Source organism: Pundamilia nyererei, unplaced genomic scaffold (assembly GCF_000239375.1).
Source record: "Pundamilia nyererei isolate P.nyererei 1_Seehausen unplaced genomic scaffold, PunNye1.0 scaffold00062, whole genome shotgun sequence".
Classification (NCBI taxonomy): Eukaryota; Metazoa; Chordata; class Actinopteri; order Cichliformes; family Cichlidae; genus Pundamilia; species Pundamilia nyererei.
In genome coordinates, this window is record NW_005187463.1 from 65,099 (window position 1) to 81,679 (window position 16,581).

Genomic DNA, 16,581 nt, shown 5'->3' on the forward strand with positions numbered 1-16,581 from the left:
ATAGGGTGGCTGGTTAAATAATAACACCTGGGAAATGTGTTGGTAACGTGTTTGTGTTTTTATAGCTTCTTAGTCCTTTAAAGTGTAAATATAAGATTAGTTAACAATTACAGTAATCATATGGTAAACAGTATGACGTGGGGGGGGGATGATCAATACCTGCACACACCGGTGATGACGGATGTCACGTGTCATTGTTTAGACCAGGAAACTGCCTATTACGTCTTGAACGGCTCACCGCTGCTTCACCCCGGGGCTGTTTCTCACTCACTGATGTGTAGCCGCCTTCACTCTGTCCACCATGACCGTGGGAAGGGATGCTACTCCGGTACAGAGCGAGTTTGAGTATCAATATGCGCAGAAGTGGAATAAACAAATCCGACACGCATCCAGCTGCTGCTCCCGCTAGCTCGCTAGGTAGCTAGCTCTAGTAGCACGCGAGCCAGTGGGAAACGAGCTAACCGAGGCTATCGACGGTTAATCGTCGAGACGTGAAGGACCAGGACCGGGCTGTCGGACCAGCTAGTTGTTTGTTTTTGTGTAACCTGAAGAGACAAAAATGGAGTTGTTTCAAGCTAAAGACGACTACATTCTTCAGAGCGGGGACCGTGCTCTGTGGTGCAGCCGAAAAGACGGGACGATGACCGTCAGACCTGGTACGTAGGTACTGGATGTGGATGTCGCTTTTCACTGCTGCAGCCGGCCATTTAACATTACATTACAGTGCCACTAACATTTGGACTTACCACTAAAGTCAAGACGAAGCGTCGTTTTTGCTGGCTTGTTTTAAGCTGACAGCATCACTGTGCTCATTGGGTTTTGTCCCAGTGCACCTCAAACACATCAGCAACCTTAATCTCTCGTGTCTGACGCGTATTCATCTCTGTAATAAACCCTTTGATGATTATTAGATCGAAGCTAATTTACCTACCTCCGTTAAACACAACAAATGCTTGCTAAACGGTATTTTTAATGGTTCAAGCATTGATCCCAAGCTTTGAAATGATCGCGTCTTTGCTTTCATTTCGACAGTGCCAACACCCCTAACAGACTTCAAACTTCTGACTTTGCTCTTTATGTTACACACTGGAAGGTGCATCTCACTCTTCAGCTCTTTTTTTTTTTTTTTTAAGACAAATCTGATATAAAACAAGACAACGAGAAGGTGAAAAAACCGGAAAAGTGATTGATTAATGAGAGCTAAATTATAATATAATTCCGATATAAAAGTGCATACAGACCAAAATTTAAAGCTAGCATATTGAGTGTTATTGCCAGGTTCTGGCTGTTGAGTCACATAAACGAGTACTGAAACACTGGCTCAGCTGTGACTAATGATTGGACATGCTTTGATGTTAAATGAATACCAAGGCCTGTGGTATTAACATTTTCCCAGCAGAAGGGAAAGAAAAAGTTTTATGAGAGTCAGCACAAGAGCTGTGCAGGTCGTCCCCTGTGGCAGTTGAAGTAGTATGGTTGTGCAGCCATCCTGAACAGGTTTTTAGTTGCACCACTGTTTCATTATTTAATTGGAAAAAGGGTTTCCGCTCCTCACTGCGTTTCCACTTCACTCTCTCGCACATAGTTAAGTATTTCACTGATTGTACTTTCTATGTGAAGCTGTTGTTGTTACTTTTTTAACTGTTTTTTTATTTATTTTATTTTTACGTTGTTTTGGTTTTTTTTTTGGTTTTTTTTAATTAAATTTTGCCGTTTTCTAGACCTTTCTTGTGGGGGCCCTCCCAGCCGGTTCCCCCGCACATTAAATTGTCTGCCTTGTGGAACAGGAAGACTCATTGTTTAGGGCAGCTTACAGTTCATGTTCTCCACCCTTAGCCACGCCCTTCACATTTTTCCAATTTCCTCCACTGTGATGTGTAATCTCTCACCAATGCAGAACATTGCGTTTTATTTGCTGGGCTGACCTTATACTTGACCTGGTGTTCGGAAATAAAAAATAAATAAATAGGCAAAGCTTGTCTTTTCATGCATCATATCACATTTTATTCAATAAAATGAAAGCAGGCAGACTTTCCTGCAAGTGTATAGCTGTCATTTTATATAGATATGCACGAACAAACAGTGAGAGACCTTACAAGTTTGAGACAGAAAGTCTACTGCCTGTGAGTTGTCACCACCTTTACACAGCGTTCACATCATCTAGGCTTGAGAGTGTTCTAAGTATTAATTAAAAAAACAAAAAAACAAGTTCCTGCATGTAACAGAGCACCAGCCAACTATGACTGTCGTTTTGTCGTGACTACTGTACTTTTGTTTGATTAACTCATATGCAAAACTGTGACCAAAAAAAACAGACAAACTGTGTCTGCAGAAAAATGTTACTTATGGCTTCTTATATGCTGCAGAGCATGTATTACAGCATTGTTGTCGTGTTTCATCTCTGTATTTTTCTTTCAGCCACAGACCTGCTGTTAGCTTGGAACCCAGTGTGTTTGGGTTTGGTGGAAGGTGTCATTGGAAAGATACAGCTTCACACAGGTACGTGGAGCACGGAAGACCTTTGAACACTTCGCAGAGCAGGCGCATTCTCGCCAGTGCTTTCCATCTGTGTGTGCTTGGACTTTTGAGCCGCCAAATCATCCGGTGCTCAGGATGTTTCTTATTCACCAGTAAAGGTGTGAAAAGAAATGTGTGAAAGAGCTTTGAAATCTGTGTAGTAATCAAGAGGAGTGAATCAATACTGATGATTCAATTGATGACAAGCCCCGATTTGTATGATGCCGAGTGCTTTTGTTGTTTTTATACATTCTAGTATAAGCGATATTATTTAAGAGATTTCTTGTGTTGCCGTTAATGACCGATGTGCAGCTGCTTTCTTCACACATTTTCAGAATGTGAGGAATTTTGCACCCATGATGCAACTCTCCCACCTTTTTTTTTTTTTTTTTCCTCCCCTCCTCTTGACAGATCTTCCTCTCGGCCTTGTGTTAATCCGTCAGAAAGCGCTGGTCGGCCACTTACCGGGAAACCACAAAGTCTACAAGATCACCAAGATCGCCGTCATCCCCTTGTCTGACGAAGAGCCTCAGGAGCTCGAGCTGGAGGTGTGCACACATGCGCTGTTTATTCTGCTCTTTAACTTCTGTTTTAATCATGCTTTCAGTTCCCTGGGCAGTACTTCTAACTGTTAAAATCCTAAATTGGTATTAATGTATCCAAGAATACACTATGAGTCAGTGTATGATTCAGCTCTGAGAATGGACTGAGGTGTAGAAGTTGTTTAGATAAGTTTTGTTTTTGCACACACATATCTAGTTTAAAAAAAAAAATACATGCAGACATAAAATAACTGCAGCAGACCGCAAAGGATGTTGATTGCTGAGATTTGAGTTTTTCAGGGGAGCTTCGTGGATGGTGAGACAGAATATTTCCAAGTGAGTAATAATGGCGGTGGATTGTTAGCAGAATGGCTTTTAAATCTTGTCCACTTGTCCCTTATAGCGCAGAATGAACACGTGTCTCCCTTTGTGCATAGAAATCCTGGTGTGTGCATCAGTGTAGATGTTGGCTTGTTTACAGCAGCCCTGTAGTAGTATTGCTACTATAGTTTACTCTAGTGTCCTATTTGGCTGTTTTTGTAGAGGTTATCTAATATCTGACATCTGATACCAAATTCACTTTTTTTTCCAACTCTGTCCTCGTCCCATTGAACGTGTTTGATGGTCTAAATATCACTATCATGTTTCGATTTGTAAAGCTGCAGAAATTTGATAGACCATCCTCTTTTCTTTTTTTTTTCCAGCTTTGCAAGAAGCATCACTTTGGCATCGACAAACCAGAGAAGCTGGCCCAGTCTCCAGATGAGTCCAAGCTGATGAAAACTTTAAGTCAGATCAAATCTAATGTGGCTGTGCCCATCAAGAAAAAGGTATTGTTTTGTTTTACACACAAGCATGGATTATCATCTTGAAACTGATCCCCTACCTTTCCTCCCTTTCAAACTAGGGAAGGCTTTGAAGTTCTTCTAGGATTTCCTTCTTTTGTTGACTTACTTTTTCTTTCCACCTGCCCAATCCAGTATTCCCCTGCTTTCCAGGTCAAGGAAAACAAAGAGAAGGAACGCCTGGAGAGGCGGCTGCTGGATGAGCTGTACAAGATATTCATGGACTCCGACTCCTTCTACTACAGCATGACCTACGACCTGACAAACAGTGTCCAGCGTCAAGGAGACTCTGATAAGTCTGACATGCCTCTGTGGAAGCAGGTTTGGAGTTATTGAAGTTATTTTATTCTGCTTATGTCTACTACACAAACTCCTTATTGTGGCTGACTGTGTTTTTACTCTGTGTTAAAGGTGGATGACCGTTTCTTCTGGAATAAACACATGATCCAAGAACTTATTGACCTTCAGGTATTGAACACCCGCCCCACCCATCTACTGGGAAATACAGAGAGCGTCTGCTTAGTGCTGCTTTTCTATTTTCAGGCCTGAGTAATTAGAATTAAATGAAAACACCGTGTTCTCCTGAAAACTGCTTACAGAGTCATTGTATTTTCTGTAAAATAGTCAGCTTAAAAGAGTGTAGTTGGTCATGCTGTTTAAATGTGGCATTTGTATGTACTGATAAATGCCAGGGCGTTATCAAAAGCAGCATGAAAATACTCAAAGGCGGGATGCAAAGTACTTTCTTATCAACCTGGCCTCAAACTAAATTTTTATTTTTATTTTTTTAATGTCTGTTGAACGTTCCAGGTCCCAGAGGTTGACTTCTGGGTGATACCAATCATCCAGGGCTTTGTGCAGGTGGAGGAACTGGTGGTAAACTACAATGAGACCTCTGATGAAGAGCGGAGCAGCCCTGACACCCCACCAAAGGAGATCACTTGTGTTGATGACATCCATCCTCGTTTCACTGTGGCCCTGATCTCCAGACGTAGCCGCCACCGCGCAGGTAGAGTTTGCCTTAGGGGAGTCATGCTCTGATTCAGTCCAGTTGCATGGGCTGCAACAAGTAATTAAGGCACATTCTGGTAGCTAGCTGATTTATTGTCTGCAAGTGAAGCATGATCCAGGATATAAATAGTCTGAATAGTCCACATGCATTATTCTACCCCAAAGGGATGCGGTACAAACGCAGAGGAGTGGATACAGACGGCCATGTAGCTAACTATGTGGAGACGGAGCAGTTGATTCACGTGCACAGCCACACTCTGTCCTTTGTGCAGACTCGTGGCTCTGTGCCTGTCTTTTGGAGTCAGGCAGGGTATCGCTACAACCCCCGGCCACGGATAGAAAAAGGTCAGTAGAGCTCTATCTTGTATTTAGACCTAAACTGATGGTTTCTGACACTCTTTGTGTAGAAATCTTTCCAGTAGCAATTTCTCATGAGGTAGCTTAAAAATTGTAGCCTAGCTTCTCTGCCCTTGCTCTGATTATTATTTTTTTCTTGCATAAATTCTAGATTGTAATCAGTAAATTATTTTAACTGTGACTGCCTCCTTGTTTTGCATTGGAAACAACATAAATAACTCTTTCACCAGAATCAATAATAAAAAAAAGCTTTTAATGCATATTTTCACCTGACATTTCAGGAGAGAAGGAGACTACGACCTACTTTGCTGCTCACTTTGAAGAACAACTTAAACTGTACAAGAAGCAGGTGAGTGTTCCTCACCAGAGTGCATACTTGTATATCTGCTTAGGCTATTTATTAAATGCATTTTCTGTTATTTACTTTGGGTTGTGGTGTCTGCAGCTATACATAGTGCTTTCATAACCCGCTTCCTGTTGTAACTTATACAGAACATCCTGCTAATGATCAGTGACATTGCTTGTCAGTAGCTTGGATTATTTCAGATAGTGTTTACAGTAGTGTAGCAGTACTTTTATTTAAGCTTGTGATGAGCTCAGCTGTTGGCTTTTTTTTTTAAAGACTTAAGCCTGTTTCCCAGTTTTGTTTTGTTTTTTCTTCATGTGATAAAGTTAATATTTATTTTTTCACTCTTCACTGAACCCAAAAATCTTAAAAATCCAGTGACAGCACTTTTTGGTGTCTTCTTTAGGTCATCGTTAACTTGGTGGATCAAAGTGGGCGGGAGAAGATAATTGGTGATGGATATCTGAAACAAGTCCTCCTGTACAACAACTCTAACCTCACTTATGTTTCATTCGACTTTCACGAGCACTGGTGAGACAGACCCTTTTTACACGAGCGTCTTTTACACGAATTTCACAATCTATATATGACCACAGTACATTCACTTCCCCTGTATGGTTCTTGTATCCTGTTTCTCAGCCGCGGCATGAAGTTTGAGAATGTGCAGATACTGACAGATGCCATTTCTGACATCATCACTGACATGAAGTGGGCCTGGTAAGTGTCGTGCCACCTGAGCACTATAGCATGATAAGTTTGGTGTCAAAATGCGATTTCTGTGAATGTGTCTTGATTCTGGTTGTGTGTCCCTCTGCCAGGGTGGACCAAGCAGGAGTAATCTGCAAGCAGGAGGGCATCTTCAGAGTAAACTGTATGGACTGTCTTGACAGGACCAATGTGGTCCAAGCTGCTATTGCCCGGGTAGTGATGGAACAACAGGTCTGATATTCTGGATTTTTTTTGTTTATGATAACTTATATTTTAGAAATCCTGATTATTAAAAAAAAGGTCAATAACCATTATAAATATCAAGGATTGCATTTTATGTGTGCTTTTCTTCCTGCAGCTGAAGAAATTGGGTGTGATGCCTCCAGAGCAGCCTCTGCCTCTCAAGTGTTACAGGATTTATCAGGTCATGTGGGCAAACAACGGTGACACCATCAGCAGACAGTATGCTGGCACAGCAGCTCTCAAGGTATCTTAATTGTATGAGGTCTGGGATAATCCTACTAAGAAGTGCTACCCAAATCTGAGTACAGTGTAATGTTTTCCTACTGTAAACTTACTGAACAGCACCTTTTCAGAACCAAATGACACACAGGGAAGCATCTAGTATTCTAAATGTTCTTTAGAAGACTTGACAGAGAGAAAAAAGTGTTAAAAACAGAAACGGTACTTCTCACATATTGTCATATTGGGCAATAACTGTGAATGTGCAAATACACAAGTGTTAGGTAAGCCATATTTAAACAAAAAGGAATGTCACAAATATGGACATAACCTTTTAGCACTGCACTCAGGTCGTCAAATAATTAAATAAAAAAAGCAGTGCGACGAGTTAAAGGTAACACTTTTGTCCTGTTTTAGGGGGATTTCACCAGGACGGGAGAAAGGAAACTGGCCGGTGTCATGAAGGACGGGGTGAACTCAGCCAATCGCTACTATCTGAACCGTTTTAGGGATGCTTACAGACAAGCAGTGATTGGTATTTGAAAACAAAAAAACTACTCATATTGGTTTCTACCTATAGTGTCTTGAAATCAATCCTTAATTTGCATTTGTTAAAACTCCTTTTGCTTCTGTCTGCAGACCTGATGATGGGCCTGCCAGTGACGGAGGACCTTTACTCCATCTTCAGTAAAGAGAAGGAGCATGAAGAAAAAGAAAAGGAGAGCCAAAGAGGGGCCCAGGAGCAGGTCAGCCTCCTCCTGCAGACCTACATGCAGCTGCTGTTACTAGACGATGAGAAGTTTCACGGAGGCTGGGCCCTCATAAACTGTGACATGAGGTGAGCGAAATGCTGTTCTGACTGTGCGTTGATGCTTAATGGCTTTATATAATCAGGATATAGCTGAACTATAGTTCCATCGAGGCTTTTCCGTGCTCTTTTAATCCCACTGTTCTCTTATCTCCCACCAGCCTCATTGATGCAACCAACAAAGATGAAGATGTGCTGCTGCTCCTGTCTGATAAAGCATACTATATTGCCTTGTAAGTTGAACCTTAAATTTGCGAAAGAAAAACCCCCAACTCTTATATTTGACTTATATGTACATTTATTTCCTTGTAGCTATGATGAAGAAGCAGATAAAGTCAACCAGTACCAACGCCTCATTTTAGAGGGTTTGGAAAAGATCGAAATTGGTAAGAAGTTAAACTCCAAGGAGAAGTGAGAGCTCTTGTAGACTCAGTGAGTCATTCAACACTTCTCGAAAGTGTGCTTAACAGTTTCTTCCGTAACCTTTTAGAAATATCTGCGCTCATTATGATTCATGAAACGGAAGCAAATCACTACAAACGGATATTAGAAGTTGCACTTCGCATTGCAGGTCCTGAGCCTACTCTGTTCGGGAAGCCAAAGTTCTGCTGTATGCGGCTGCACTTCAAGAACGAGGAAACTAGCGGATACTTTCACACGCTGCGAGCTGCAACGCGAAATCCCGAGGATGATGGGAAAGGTAGTGTGTGACTATTTGAATTCTTTAAATAAAATGAGAAAAAGTGTGCAGATATTGCTTAAGACTTAACACTGTGACATTTCACAGATACATTGCAGTGCATAGCTGAGATGCTTCGCATAACTAAGCAGGCTACAGGGAATGACCTGCTTGTGGTTGAAAAGAAGCTGGAGAGGTAAGTACAAATTATGCTGATTAGCATTCGTCTCGGTCTCTCTTTGATATGATTTCAGTGTAACGAAGTTAAACATTCAGACTGCATTGCCAACTTTTAGACAGCAGCTAGAGCTGTGACTTAAGTTGCGTGTGTTTTCCAGGCGGCAGAGTAAACCTCACGAGGATATCATGGGGATCCAGAACAAACCTGCTGACCAAGTTCAAGGGAGCTCCGGCCTTGCACAAGGCAAAAGTTTTATCCTCAATAAATTCTCCACTCTAAATCAGAAAGTGAAACAGACCAAGACAAATGTGAACATCGGCCCCTTCAAGCCCCTCGGTAAGCTGGGCAGCTTCTCTAAGCCTGATGTAAAAGTCAATTTTCTAAAGCCAACTATGCATGTCAACCTGTGGAAGTCGGACAGCAGCTTGGAGACATCAGATAACGTCGCTGGCACGGGAGCCCTAAAAGACATTGGTAATGAAAACTATGGACACTCTTCAGATTCAGATTCTTATAATTCAGACCCGGAGCACCCGTGCTCTGGGTCCTTAGAAAATGTGGACTATGTGCTGCCCAGCTGCGGCATCGTAGCATCAAATCCCAGACTGGGCAGCCGCTCCCAGTCCATCGGTAGCGCAGAGCTAAATATACCCTCTGTTATCCGGGTCACGGGCTGTGACGGGAAGCAAGAAAGCTCAACTCACATTAGTGATGACAAGTCTCCCGGGGCTGCCTCAGTGGCTGAAGAAGCCATTCTCATTGACTTTGGTACTCCCATCGATGCCTACTGCCACCAGTTCATCCAGGATGCACAGACCAAACCTGTTGAGGTGTTCGGAGAGCTGCCACAAGCTGCCATACCTCCACTCCACAACCCTGCAGTGCCTGTGCATAAAAAGAACCCAGCAGACTCAAACAAGCAGCCAAGCTCAGAGCAGATGGAGCAGGAAGAGCCTCAGCTCCCCAGGCCATCCCAGCTAGACGTCCAATCCTCTACCTCCAGTTCCAGCCTCCTCACTATCCAGAAGCCTAGCTCTGCAGTCTCAGGAGGCTCTCAGAAAAGCGCTTGCTCACAGGTGGAGGGCAGCCTCGGCCCTTCGCCTGCCGACAGCAACGGCAGCCGAGTGGTGTCCCCCTTTGCCAAGATCAAGAGTTCCATGGTCCAGGTGGCCAGCATGACCCAGGCGGGATTCACTCAGGGCATCAATTTTGCAGTTGCAAAGGTACAGAAAAGCCCCGAGCCAGAAGCTGTCAACGAGGTCCAAGAGAACGAGTTGAAGGCAATGTTTACACAGTGCCAGACCAGGATCATTCAGATCTAGTGCTTTCCTTGTAGCAGCACTTTGGAGTCGTTTGTCATGTATAAACTTCCCGTAACGTAGCAGTAGCAAAAGCTTGCACATGGTGTCACTACTCGGCCAAGAAATGTGCTCTTAAGTTAAACTTGCCCATGTTAATAATGACTCTTGTACAGAATTGATAAAAATACCCCAAAGCCCATCATAGTAGTTACTATGTTTACGTGCACATATGTATGGGTTACTCTTTCGAGGGCACTGAATCGTAGATCTTTTGCCATGCAACCTTGCACACTGACGCTCCTCTCTTTTATGGTTTATTAACTAGTTCTCAGATGAATGCTGAATAAATGTCTCAGCATAGTAGTGCACAGTACCTAGGATGAATAAAAACAATATGGCATATTCATAGAAATTTGAGTACTTGGAGGGTGTAATAATTTTCAGTCTTAGTGCTCCATCCAACTTAAGTCACTCCAGAAATAGTTCTACTATATGATTAGCTCAAGAGACAAACAACCAAGACAAAGAAAATATTTAGGCTTTTAAACTCATATACTTTGAGAGTGGTATGCAGAGTATTTCCGTGTGTAAACATGTTATTGTCCTTAGTCCGAAGTTATTTAATTACCCACAATGCTCGAGTGTGAGGTTAATGGTAACAACCAATTTTTGACGACGCAGGTAAGCAGTTAGCTGCATGTCGAAAGACCAACTCTGATTTTATCATGTACTGTAGGATAAACTCATCCTGGCTACTCAATGGCGTTTGTGAGCTAGTAATGCCCTTAAGTTTGTAACAGTCGTCGTAGAAACCAACCAAATATCTTTTGTGATTCCCAAAGGACTATTCTGTGTTGAAAAGTACCCTTTGTATAGCTGTCAGAAACTAGCCAGACGGCATAATCTATGTAGTAATCCTATGTAATATCAATGTTGTCGAGTGTAACTTAGAAGATATACCGCTGTAGAAATAACGACTATTTAAGAACTTAGAGTATCCTGGTTGTTGATATGTACAGTGAGTATTGTCTGTCTCTGAGTAGAGCTGTCTTTTAGGCTTTTTGTATTGATGCTAAGGTGAAGTTTAAAGAGGTATGAGCATTATATTTTGAAAAGAACGCCCAGTACTGTCATTGTTAACCACGAATAACCAGAAAACATCTGGTTGGAGTTGTTTTTGATAGATTTATGTATTGAAATAACTATTCTGGTAATGGTTATAATAATTACCTACACGATGAGGGTTTATTTGAGCTAAATCCTTAGCTTGCGTTATACATTGAAAACTGCATGTTTGACAAAGACAGGCGAGTTGCATATAGTAGGTATATATGCAACTGCACCCACGCAGTTACGAGAAACACTGACGCTTTATGCACTCCCCAAACTTAAAGCATATTTGCCTTAATAGGGAACTAAAGTGGGATTATGTATATCAGGTATTTATGGCAAAATCTACCTTTTTAAGTCTTACATGTTACATTTTGTGTACTGTATAAAAGATATTCAGGGTTGGTGCATGTCATCGGAGCTTTTTATGTTGGGATATCTCACTGATAACGGCACATTCATTCTCTGTGGGAATGGGCAGGTTTTAGAATTTTTTTATTTTTATTTTGTTGTGTTTGTGGTTTACAGTGAATCTGTAAATCGGAGCATCCTGTTGCTGCTGGTGTTTAGGACCGCTTGCCTTTGAGATCCCAGTTATTTATAATATGGAAGTGTAAACTCTGTTACAGTGTACATGTTTGTTTTTTTTAAAGTAAATTGGTGGTAAAAAAAAAACAAATCTACCACAGGATCTTGCTATAGACACCAGAAGAAATTATAATAAATCACAGCTGCCCTGTCCTGCTGGTGTCCGACTGTGATATGAATCTGGCTTGCTCTGAGCTGAGATATCCCAAGATAAACTGTCACATATTTTGTGTTACCTTTGCCTGTTTTTTTTTTTTTCTTCTCCTTTCTGCATTCGGCTTGCTCACCAGCAGATAAGATGCGGGACACTTGTATATTTTGTCTGATTATAAATGAGACTCGGCTGCTTTTCTAGGTGCTGCTGATGGTGTGTTTATGTGTGTGTGGTGCTGCCAAAGCTTCAAGGTAATAGCTGTGAGGTTTTAACACAGAGGGTAAGCGGTGTTTTTAAACTTCATTCAGGATTGCAAACACTGGGGCAGCTCTCAAGCCTAGAAGGAAACTTAATCCTCCACATTCCTGAAAGAGTCCACAGTGCTAGAGTGTCGGTGTCTTGCTTTTTATATGCAAATGTCGCCTGTTCTAGTCAAACTGTATTTGCTGGCTAAAAGTTTGGTCTTTCCTTCCGTTTTTTCACACCAAGTGCTTTTGCGGTCACCTCTTGATTTATCGTCTGGTGGTTGCCCACTCCCATTGTGGCTGGAGCTCTCCAAGCATTTGATTTGCACTGTTTAAGCACATTTTTCCTGCGTTAACATGGTTTCATCTGGATGTCTGTGTTCATATCCTTACCAACTGGCTGTCATCGTTTTCCACAGTGTACTGAGATTGTATTGTATATTAAAAGTATCCTATTTATTCTTACCTTCTTTGGGTGTATTACTTGATAACAGGGTGCACTGTACACTTGTTTAGGCAGATATTTCATTGGAATAAAAAGTGACTAAAAGATTCCTGCATGTTTACTGTCAAATGTATTCACAGCACAGTATACTAACCCAGGAAGAAAAATGCACCAGGACAAACAGTGATCCAGATCTTGTTCCTTTATTTACTTTTTTTTTTTTTTTTTTGAAGATAGAAATTATTTTTTCTCCTGTAAACAGACCTTTCTGTCTAGTAGAGCTTAACCTCTGGTGTGAACCCCACAAGAGACTTTGAATTTAAGGCAGTACTTCAGTGTGATGATAAACTGCGATGTTAGTGTACATACAACAGTATCTAAATCTTATATGTAGCTCAGCACAGTAAAAAAAAAATACCTGAACTATGTGGCAAATGAAAACATCTTTATTACAAACTGTTTAGATATCAAATGGGGAAAAAAGCAAACAAGTCATGTCATTTGCCTTTGATCACGGCTCGTTGCCGTTGACACACTTGTGCTGCTCCATCCGGCTCCTCCGCAGCGCCTCGATGTGTTTGGCTCTGAGCCAGCTGTCTCTGGACAGCGAGGTCTGACCCTGGCTCAGAGACAACAACCTACGGACAGATTCGCAGAGAGCCACATCTCAGTTTTAATAAGCTGCCAGTCTGAGACTATCTATGAGATGTACGAGCGAGTTAAAAAAAAAAAAGAAAAAGAAATTGGCTGCGCTGAGGCGTGAAGCTATCATCAGCCTGTTTATGGTGCTTTCAGTTTTGATTATAGCTTATTGCTTAACACTCTAAAGCGCCTTAGGGGCTGTTATTATTCTCATGAATGAAAATTAATTAAATGCTACATAAAGGCAGTTCTATAAATCACAACCCACCTCGCCACAACGAGCATCCTGTGCAGGTCCTCGGCAGATATACTCTGGGGGTCATCCTTCCTCATGTCTACAAAGTCATCTTCAACTGACTGAGTGCAGGAGGAAAAGGAGACACTTAATTCTTGTATGCAAACTTATAAAAAGAGCTGCTCAAACAGACTGGGTACATGAAGAAACAGCTACCATACTAGCTGAAACTCAACTCACTGTACAAGTATAAGAGCTTGTCTCACCTTTGTCACTTCATCTGAGATGCTGTAGTCAAGCAGCCGAGCCACACTCAGGTAGATTCTGAACTTGTTGAGCTGTGATGAGGCCTGAGAAAGCATGTGCATGGTGCTGAGATACTCCTCCAGGTGGGATGGAGCGACCTGAGTCTGCAGGTGTATCTGACAGTCAGACTGTGGAGATAAAGAATAATATTGATTGTGTGCCATAGAGGAAGTCCATATCCAGAAAGGATGTCTTTTTTACTAGGTGTTGCTATGCAAAAGTTTCCCTGTGTGCTGCATGCCCGCCTACTTTGGCATATTATCAAAACTTCAGAGCACGGCAGACAGGATCAAAGCCTTGGTGACGGTTAAGCATCTGATCGAGCCGAGCCTCCAGCTTCTAATCAGCCAATAGCTGCTCGCTGTAAACAGTAAACACAACCATGTAACCATTGTGACTTCTAATGAACCGTGGGAATTGTTTACAGCATGCTGCCCTTCACTGCTCGCCTAATAGCAGGCCGAGCCTGACGCCTCTCCCGGGATTGTTCCCGTGGCACACAGCTGCCACCATGGCAACCCATTAGACCAGCACACAGAAATAGCGCACAGCACATTCCTCAGGCTGTTCGCAACACAGCGGGACTCTGGTTAAAGCCGCCGGCTTGAAGGGCTGGCTGCGGCCGACCGATGTCAGCTGAGACGACAGCGTGACGCCGGCTGGAAACAACCACCAGTGTCTGACACGGCTCTGCATCGTGAGACACCGGAGGAAACCGAACCCCGCCCCTAGCCGTAGCCAGGGGTGGGGAGCGAGGCGAGGGTGCTGGGAGGGATCCGCGATGGGTGGAAGTGAGCTTTCACTGCATTCTTACCGGCAGCAGCGAGCGGCCCTCTGACGCGATGAGCACGTTAATATTGCAGGGGAATTCCATCTGATGGTAGTTAAAGTCATAATCAACCTTCTGCCACGAGATCAGGTTCCCCAAGGCCGTGACGTTACGCACACCTGCAGCAACAAACACAACAGAGTAACAGATCCAACCCAGTTCAGTCACAAGGACAGGAAAAATGGCGACGTTTGAGTCCTCGCTGTCGACCTCTTGTGGTCTTCTAGAAGACCCACCTGTTGTGTCCAGCTGTCCCTGCTCCAGCTGCGTTTCATCTAGGTAGAGGGAAGTGTTTTTGGCCAGCTGCAGGGCGCCGCTCACCAGCCGGTTTGCCACATAGTCCTTCTTAGGCACCAACCGTATCTGGTTCATGTTCTGGAGGCTCATGCCCAGGTAGTGTGACTGCAGGGGAAACAATGTTGAGTGTGTCTCAGTTCATCCAGATATAAACCAAGCAGTACCTGCGACCGATTGCGCTGATAACTCACAGAAGGCACGAGCTGCTGGATGATCTGATAAAGGCGCTCAGTGTACGAGGCAACAGTAGGACAGCCACTCATGTTCAAGGTAAACTTGCCCAGCGGGAGGACGTCCCGTCTCACGTACCTACAAGAAAAATAAAAGTGTGCTGACGTTAGTTTGAAACCATCAAATAAAAAAATAACAAAAAATAATAATAATCAGGAAGCTCACATACTGAACTTTACGTACACGTTAGAAATGAGATGCAGAATGAGGTACTCGGCTGCAAGAGCATCACCCAGGAGGACATGAGTCAAGTATGCCAGAAGCTCTTCTCTGACAGAGGGCATCTCGCTCAGGGTCGAAGCTAAAACTGAGGAAGAAAGGACAAAGAATCAACTCAGCTCCAGTCTGAACCAGTCGCTGCATTGTTCCTCTTATTAGAAAGCTTTTCAAGGCAAATGAACTTCAGTTTAATGGGATGGTTTTCCTGCTTGATTTCAATACTTCTCACACTTCATTAAACATTCCTACAACACTGATGGAACAAGTCGCCCTGCTTAAGCGATATTATTTATTAATGAGATCTGACAGTACATCTGTCCTGTTATCTTCTTTGATAATTACTGAAGCGACTTCCTTGATATCCATGCACACTTTAGTAAACACCTCAGACTGTTTTTAAATGGTGTGTTATAAATTAAGACAGTGTGAAAACCCAGCTGTTGGAAGTAAAGTACACAGTAATCCTGTCAGAAATGTCCATTTATCATAAGCAACCAAATGAATGAGTTACTGCTGTGCATCACATGCTTAAATGTGCACAAATCTCTCATATGGGAACACTCATGGGTAAATGTTTGATGCTACAGAAACTAAACTTCAGCTCTTGTTAATGTTTTACTAAAACCTAATGGACTCATGAGAAGGACTCTGCGAATCTGTTTCGGGCTTTGACAACTAGAGTCGAAGGAGCGGTGCGTTTTCAGCTCTCTGTGACTTTTACTGGGCTAGCGCTAAACTTTAACCAATATGGAAAACAACTACAAAACAAAACATCCACATATTTACAGACTACCCGTAATCAGTGTGATTTTGTTTTAGCAAAAAGAATCTCTGAGCAAAGCAAAACAAAACACAGACCATGTTATCACGTTATGCTTATCCAATTCAGATGGGGCTAGAGGTTGTCCCAGCAATCACAGAGGAAGACCGGGGTCACCCTGGACAGGTCGGCACTGTTTTAGGGCTAACACACAGATACACAGAGACCCCCTTTCACTCTTACACCCGCTCTAGGGCTGGGCATCGTCACTGATTTCTGGAATCGATTCGATTCGGGCGAATTTTGCCTCAGTCAGAAATATTATAATTCTGATCACGTATCAGTACATTTCCATATTTTTATATCTATAAAAAGAAAGCTGACACTTGCGAGACTTTATCAAAGGTGTGAGCATCACAGCAGATGCATTTGTGTCAAAGTAGCTGAGGATAAAACTCAGAAAAACATGAAGGCGACTTTCCTGGCCTGGGATTTTATAACAGGTAACCTTAAAAATATTCTGCAGTAGTTAAAAAACGAAAGAAAGTCAACCTATGAACGTTACCTGATACTGCTGAAGTGAAGCAAAGTTACAGCGGTTTTATTAGAGACACGGCTAATTTTAAGACGTTTAAATTTGTTCAGTAGCCTATTGAAGTAAGTAAAAGGAAAAAAAAACAGCAGCCGGCATGTTGTAATGAAGAAAACAGATTTTTAGACGGGAAACTGTTTTTGAAGAACAGAGAGAGAGAGAGAGATGTGA

At 42.5% G+C, this 16,581-nt stretch overlaps 2 protein-coding genes across 4 annotated transcripts in view; one reads left to right on the top strand and one right to left on the bottom strand.

The window, feature by feature from the left end:
* Positions 1 to 165: 165 nt before the first annotated feature.
* On the top strand, positions 166 to 11,519 carry inpp5f (inositol polyphosphate-5-phosphatase F). 3 transcript variants are annotated; one of them, XM_005735038.1, is made up of 20 exons: positions 166 to 656; positions 2,419 to 2,499; positions 2,929 to 3,065; positions 3,764 to 3,889; positions 4,040 to 4,225; positions 4,316 to 4,372; positions 4,715 to 4,913; positions 5,081 to 5,260; positions 5,554 to 5,621; positions 6,025 to 6,149; positions 6,258 to 6,335; positions 6,437 to 6,557; positions 6,685 to 6,813; positions 7,206 to 7,323; positions 7,428 to 7,626; positions 7,758 to 7,829; positions 7,909 to 7,982; positions 8,168 to 8,296; positions 8,384 to 8,471; positions 8,614 to 11,519. In XM_005735038.1, exons 1-20 carry the CDS (start codon positions 560 to 562, stop codon positions 9,776 to 9,778), a joined length of 3,429 nt encoding a protein of 1,142 aa, XP_005735095.1. In that variant the 5' UTR covers positions 166 to 559; the 3' UTR covers positions 9,779 to 11,519. The 3 variants fall into 3 exon arrangements, with proteins under 3 accessions (XP_005735095.1, XP_005735096.1, XP_005735097.1); XM_005735039.1 differs by having other exon boundaries at positions 4,058 to 4,225; XM_005735040.2 differs by lacking the exons at positions 166 to 656; positions 2,419 to 2,499; positions 2,929 to 3,065 and adding an exon at positions 3,081 to 3,395.
* A 1,219-nt stretch (positions 11,520 to 12,738) lies between these two features.
* The window catches only part of mcmbp (minichromosome maintenance complex binding protein), a 9,039-nt gene continuing 5,196 nt past the window's right edge, over positions 12,739 to 16,581 (bottom strand). Inside the window, exons 10-16 of the mRNA XM_005735044.2 lie at positions 15,023 to 15,146; positions 14,800 to 14,917; positions 14,548 to 14,713; positions 14,297 to 14,430; positions 13,443 to 13,610; positions 13,210 to 13,298; positions 12,739 to 12,937 (exon numbers count right to left, since the gene is read on the bottom strand). Coding sequence (XP_005735101.1) covers positions 12,811 to 12,937; positions 13,210 to 13,298; positions 13,443 to 13,610; positions 14,297 to 14,430; positions 14,548 to 14,713; positions 14,800 to 14,917; positions 15,023 to 15,146 — 926 coding nt within the window. The 3' untranslated portion in view covers positions 12,739 to 12,810. The remainder of the gene's footprint in view (positions 12,938 to 13,209; positions 13,299 to 13,442; positions 13,611 to 14,296; positions 14,431 to 14,547; positions 14,714 to 14,799; positions 14,918 to 15,022; positions 15,147 to 16,581) is intronic.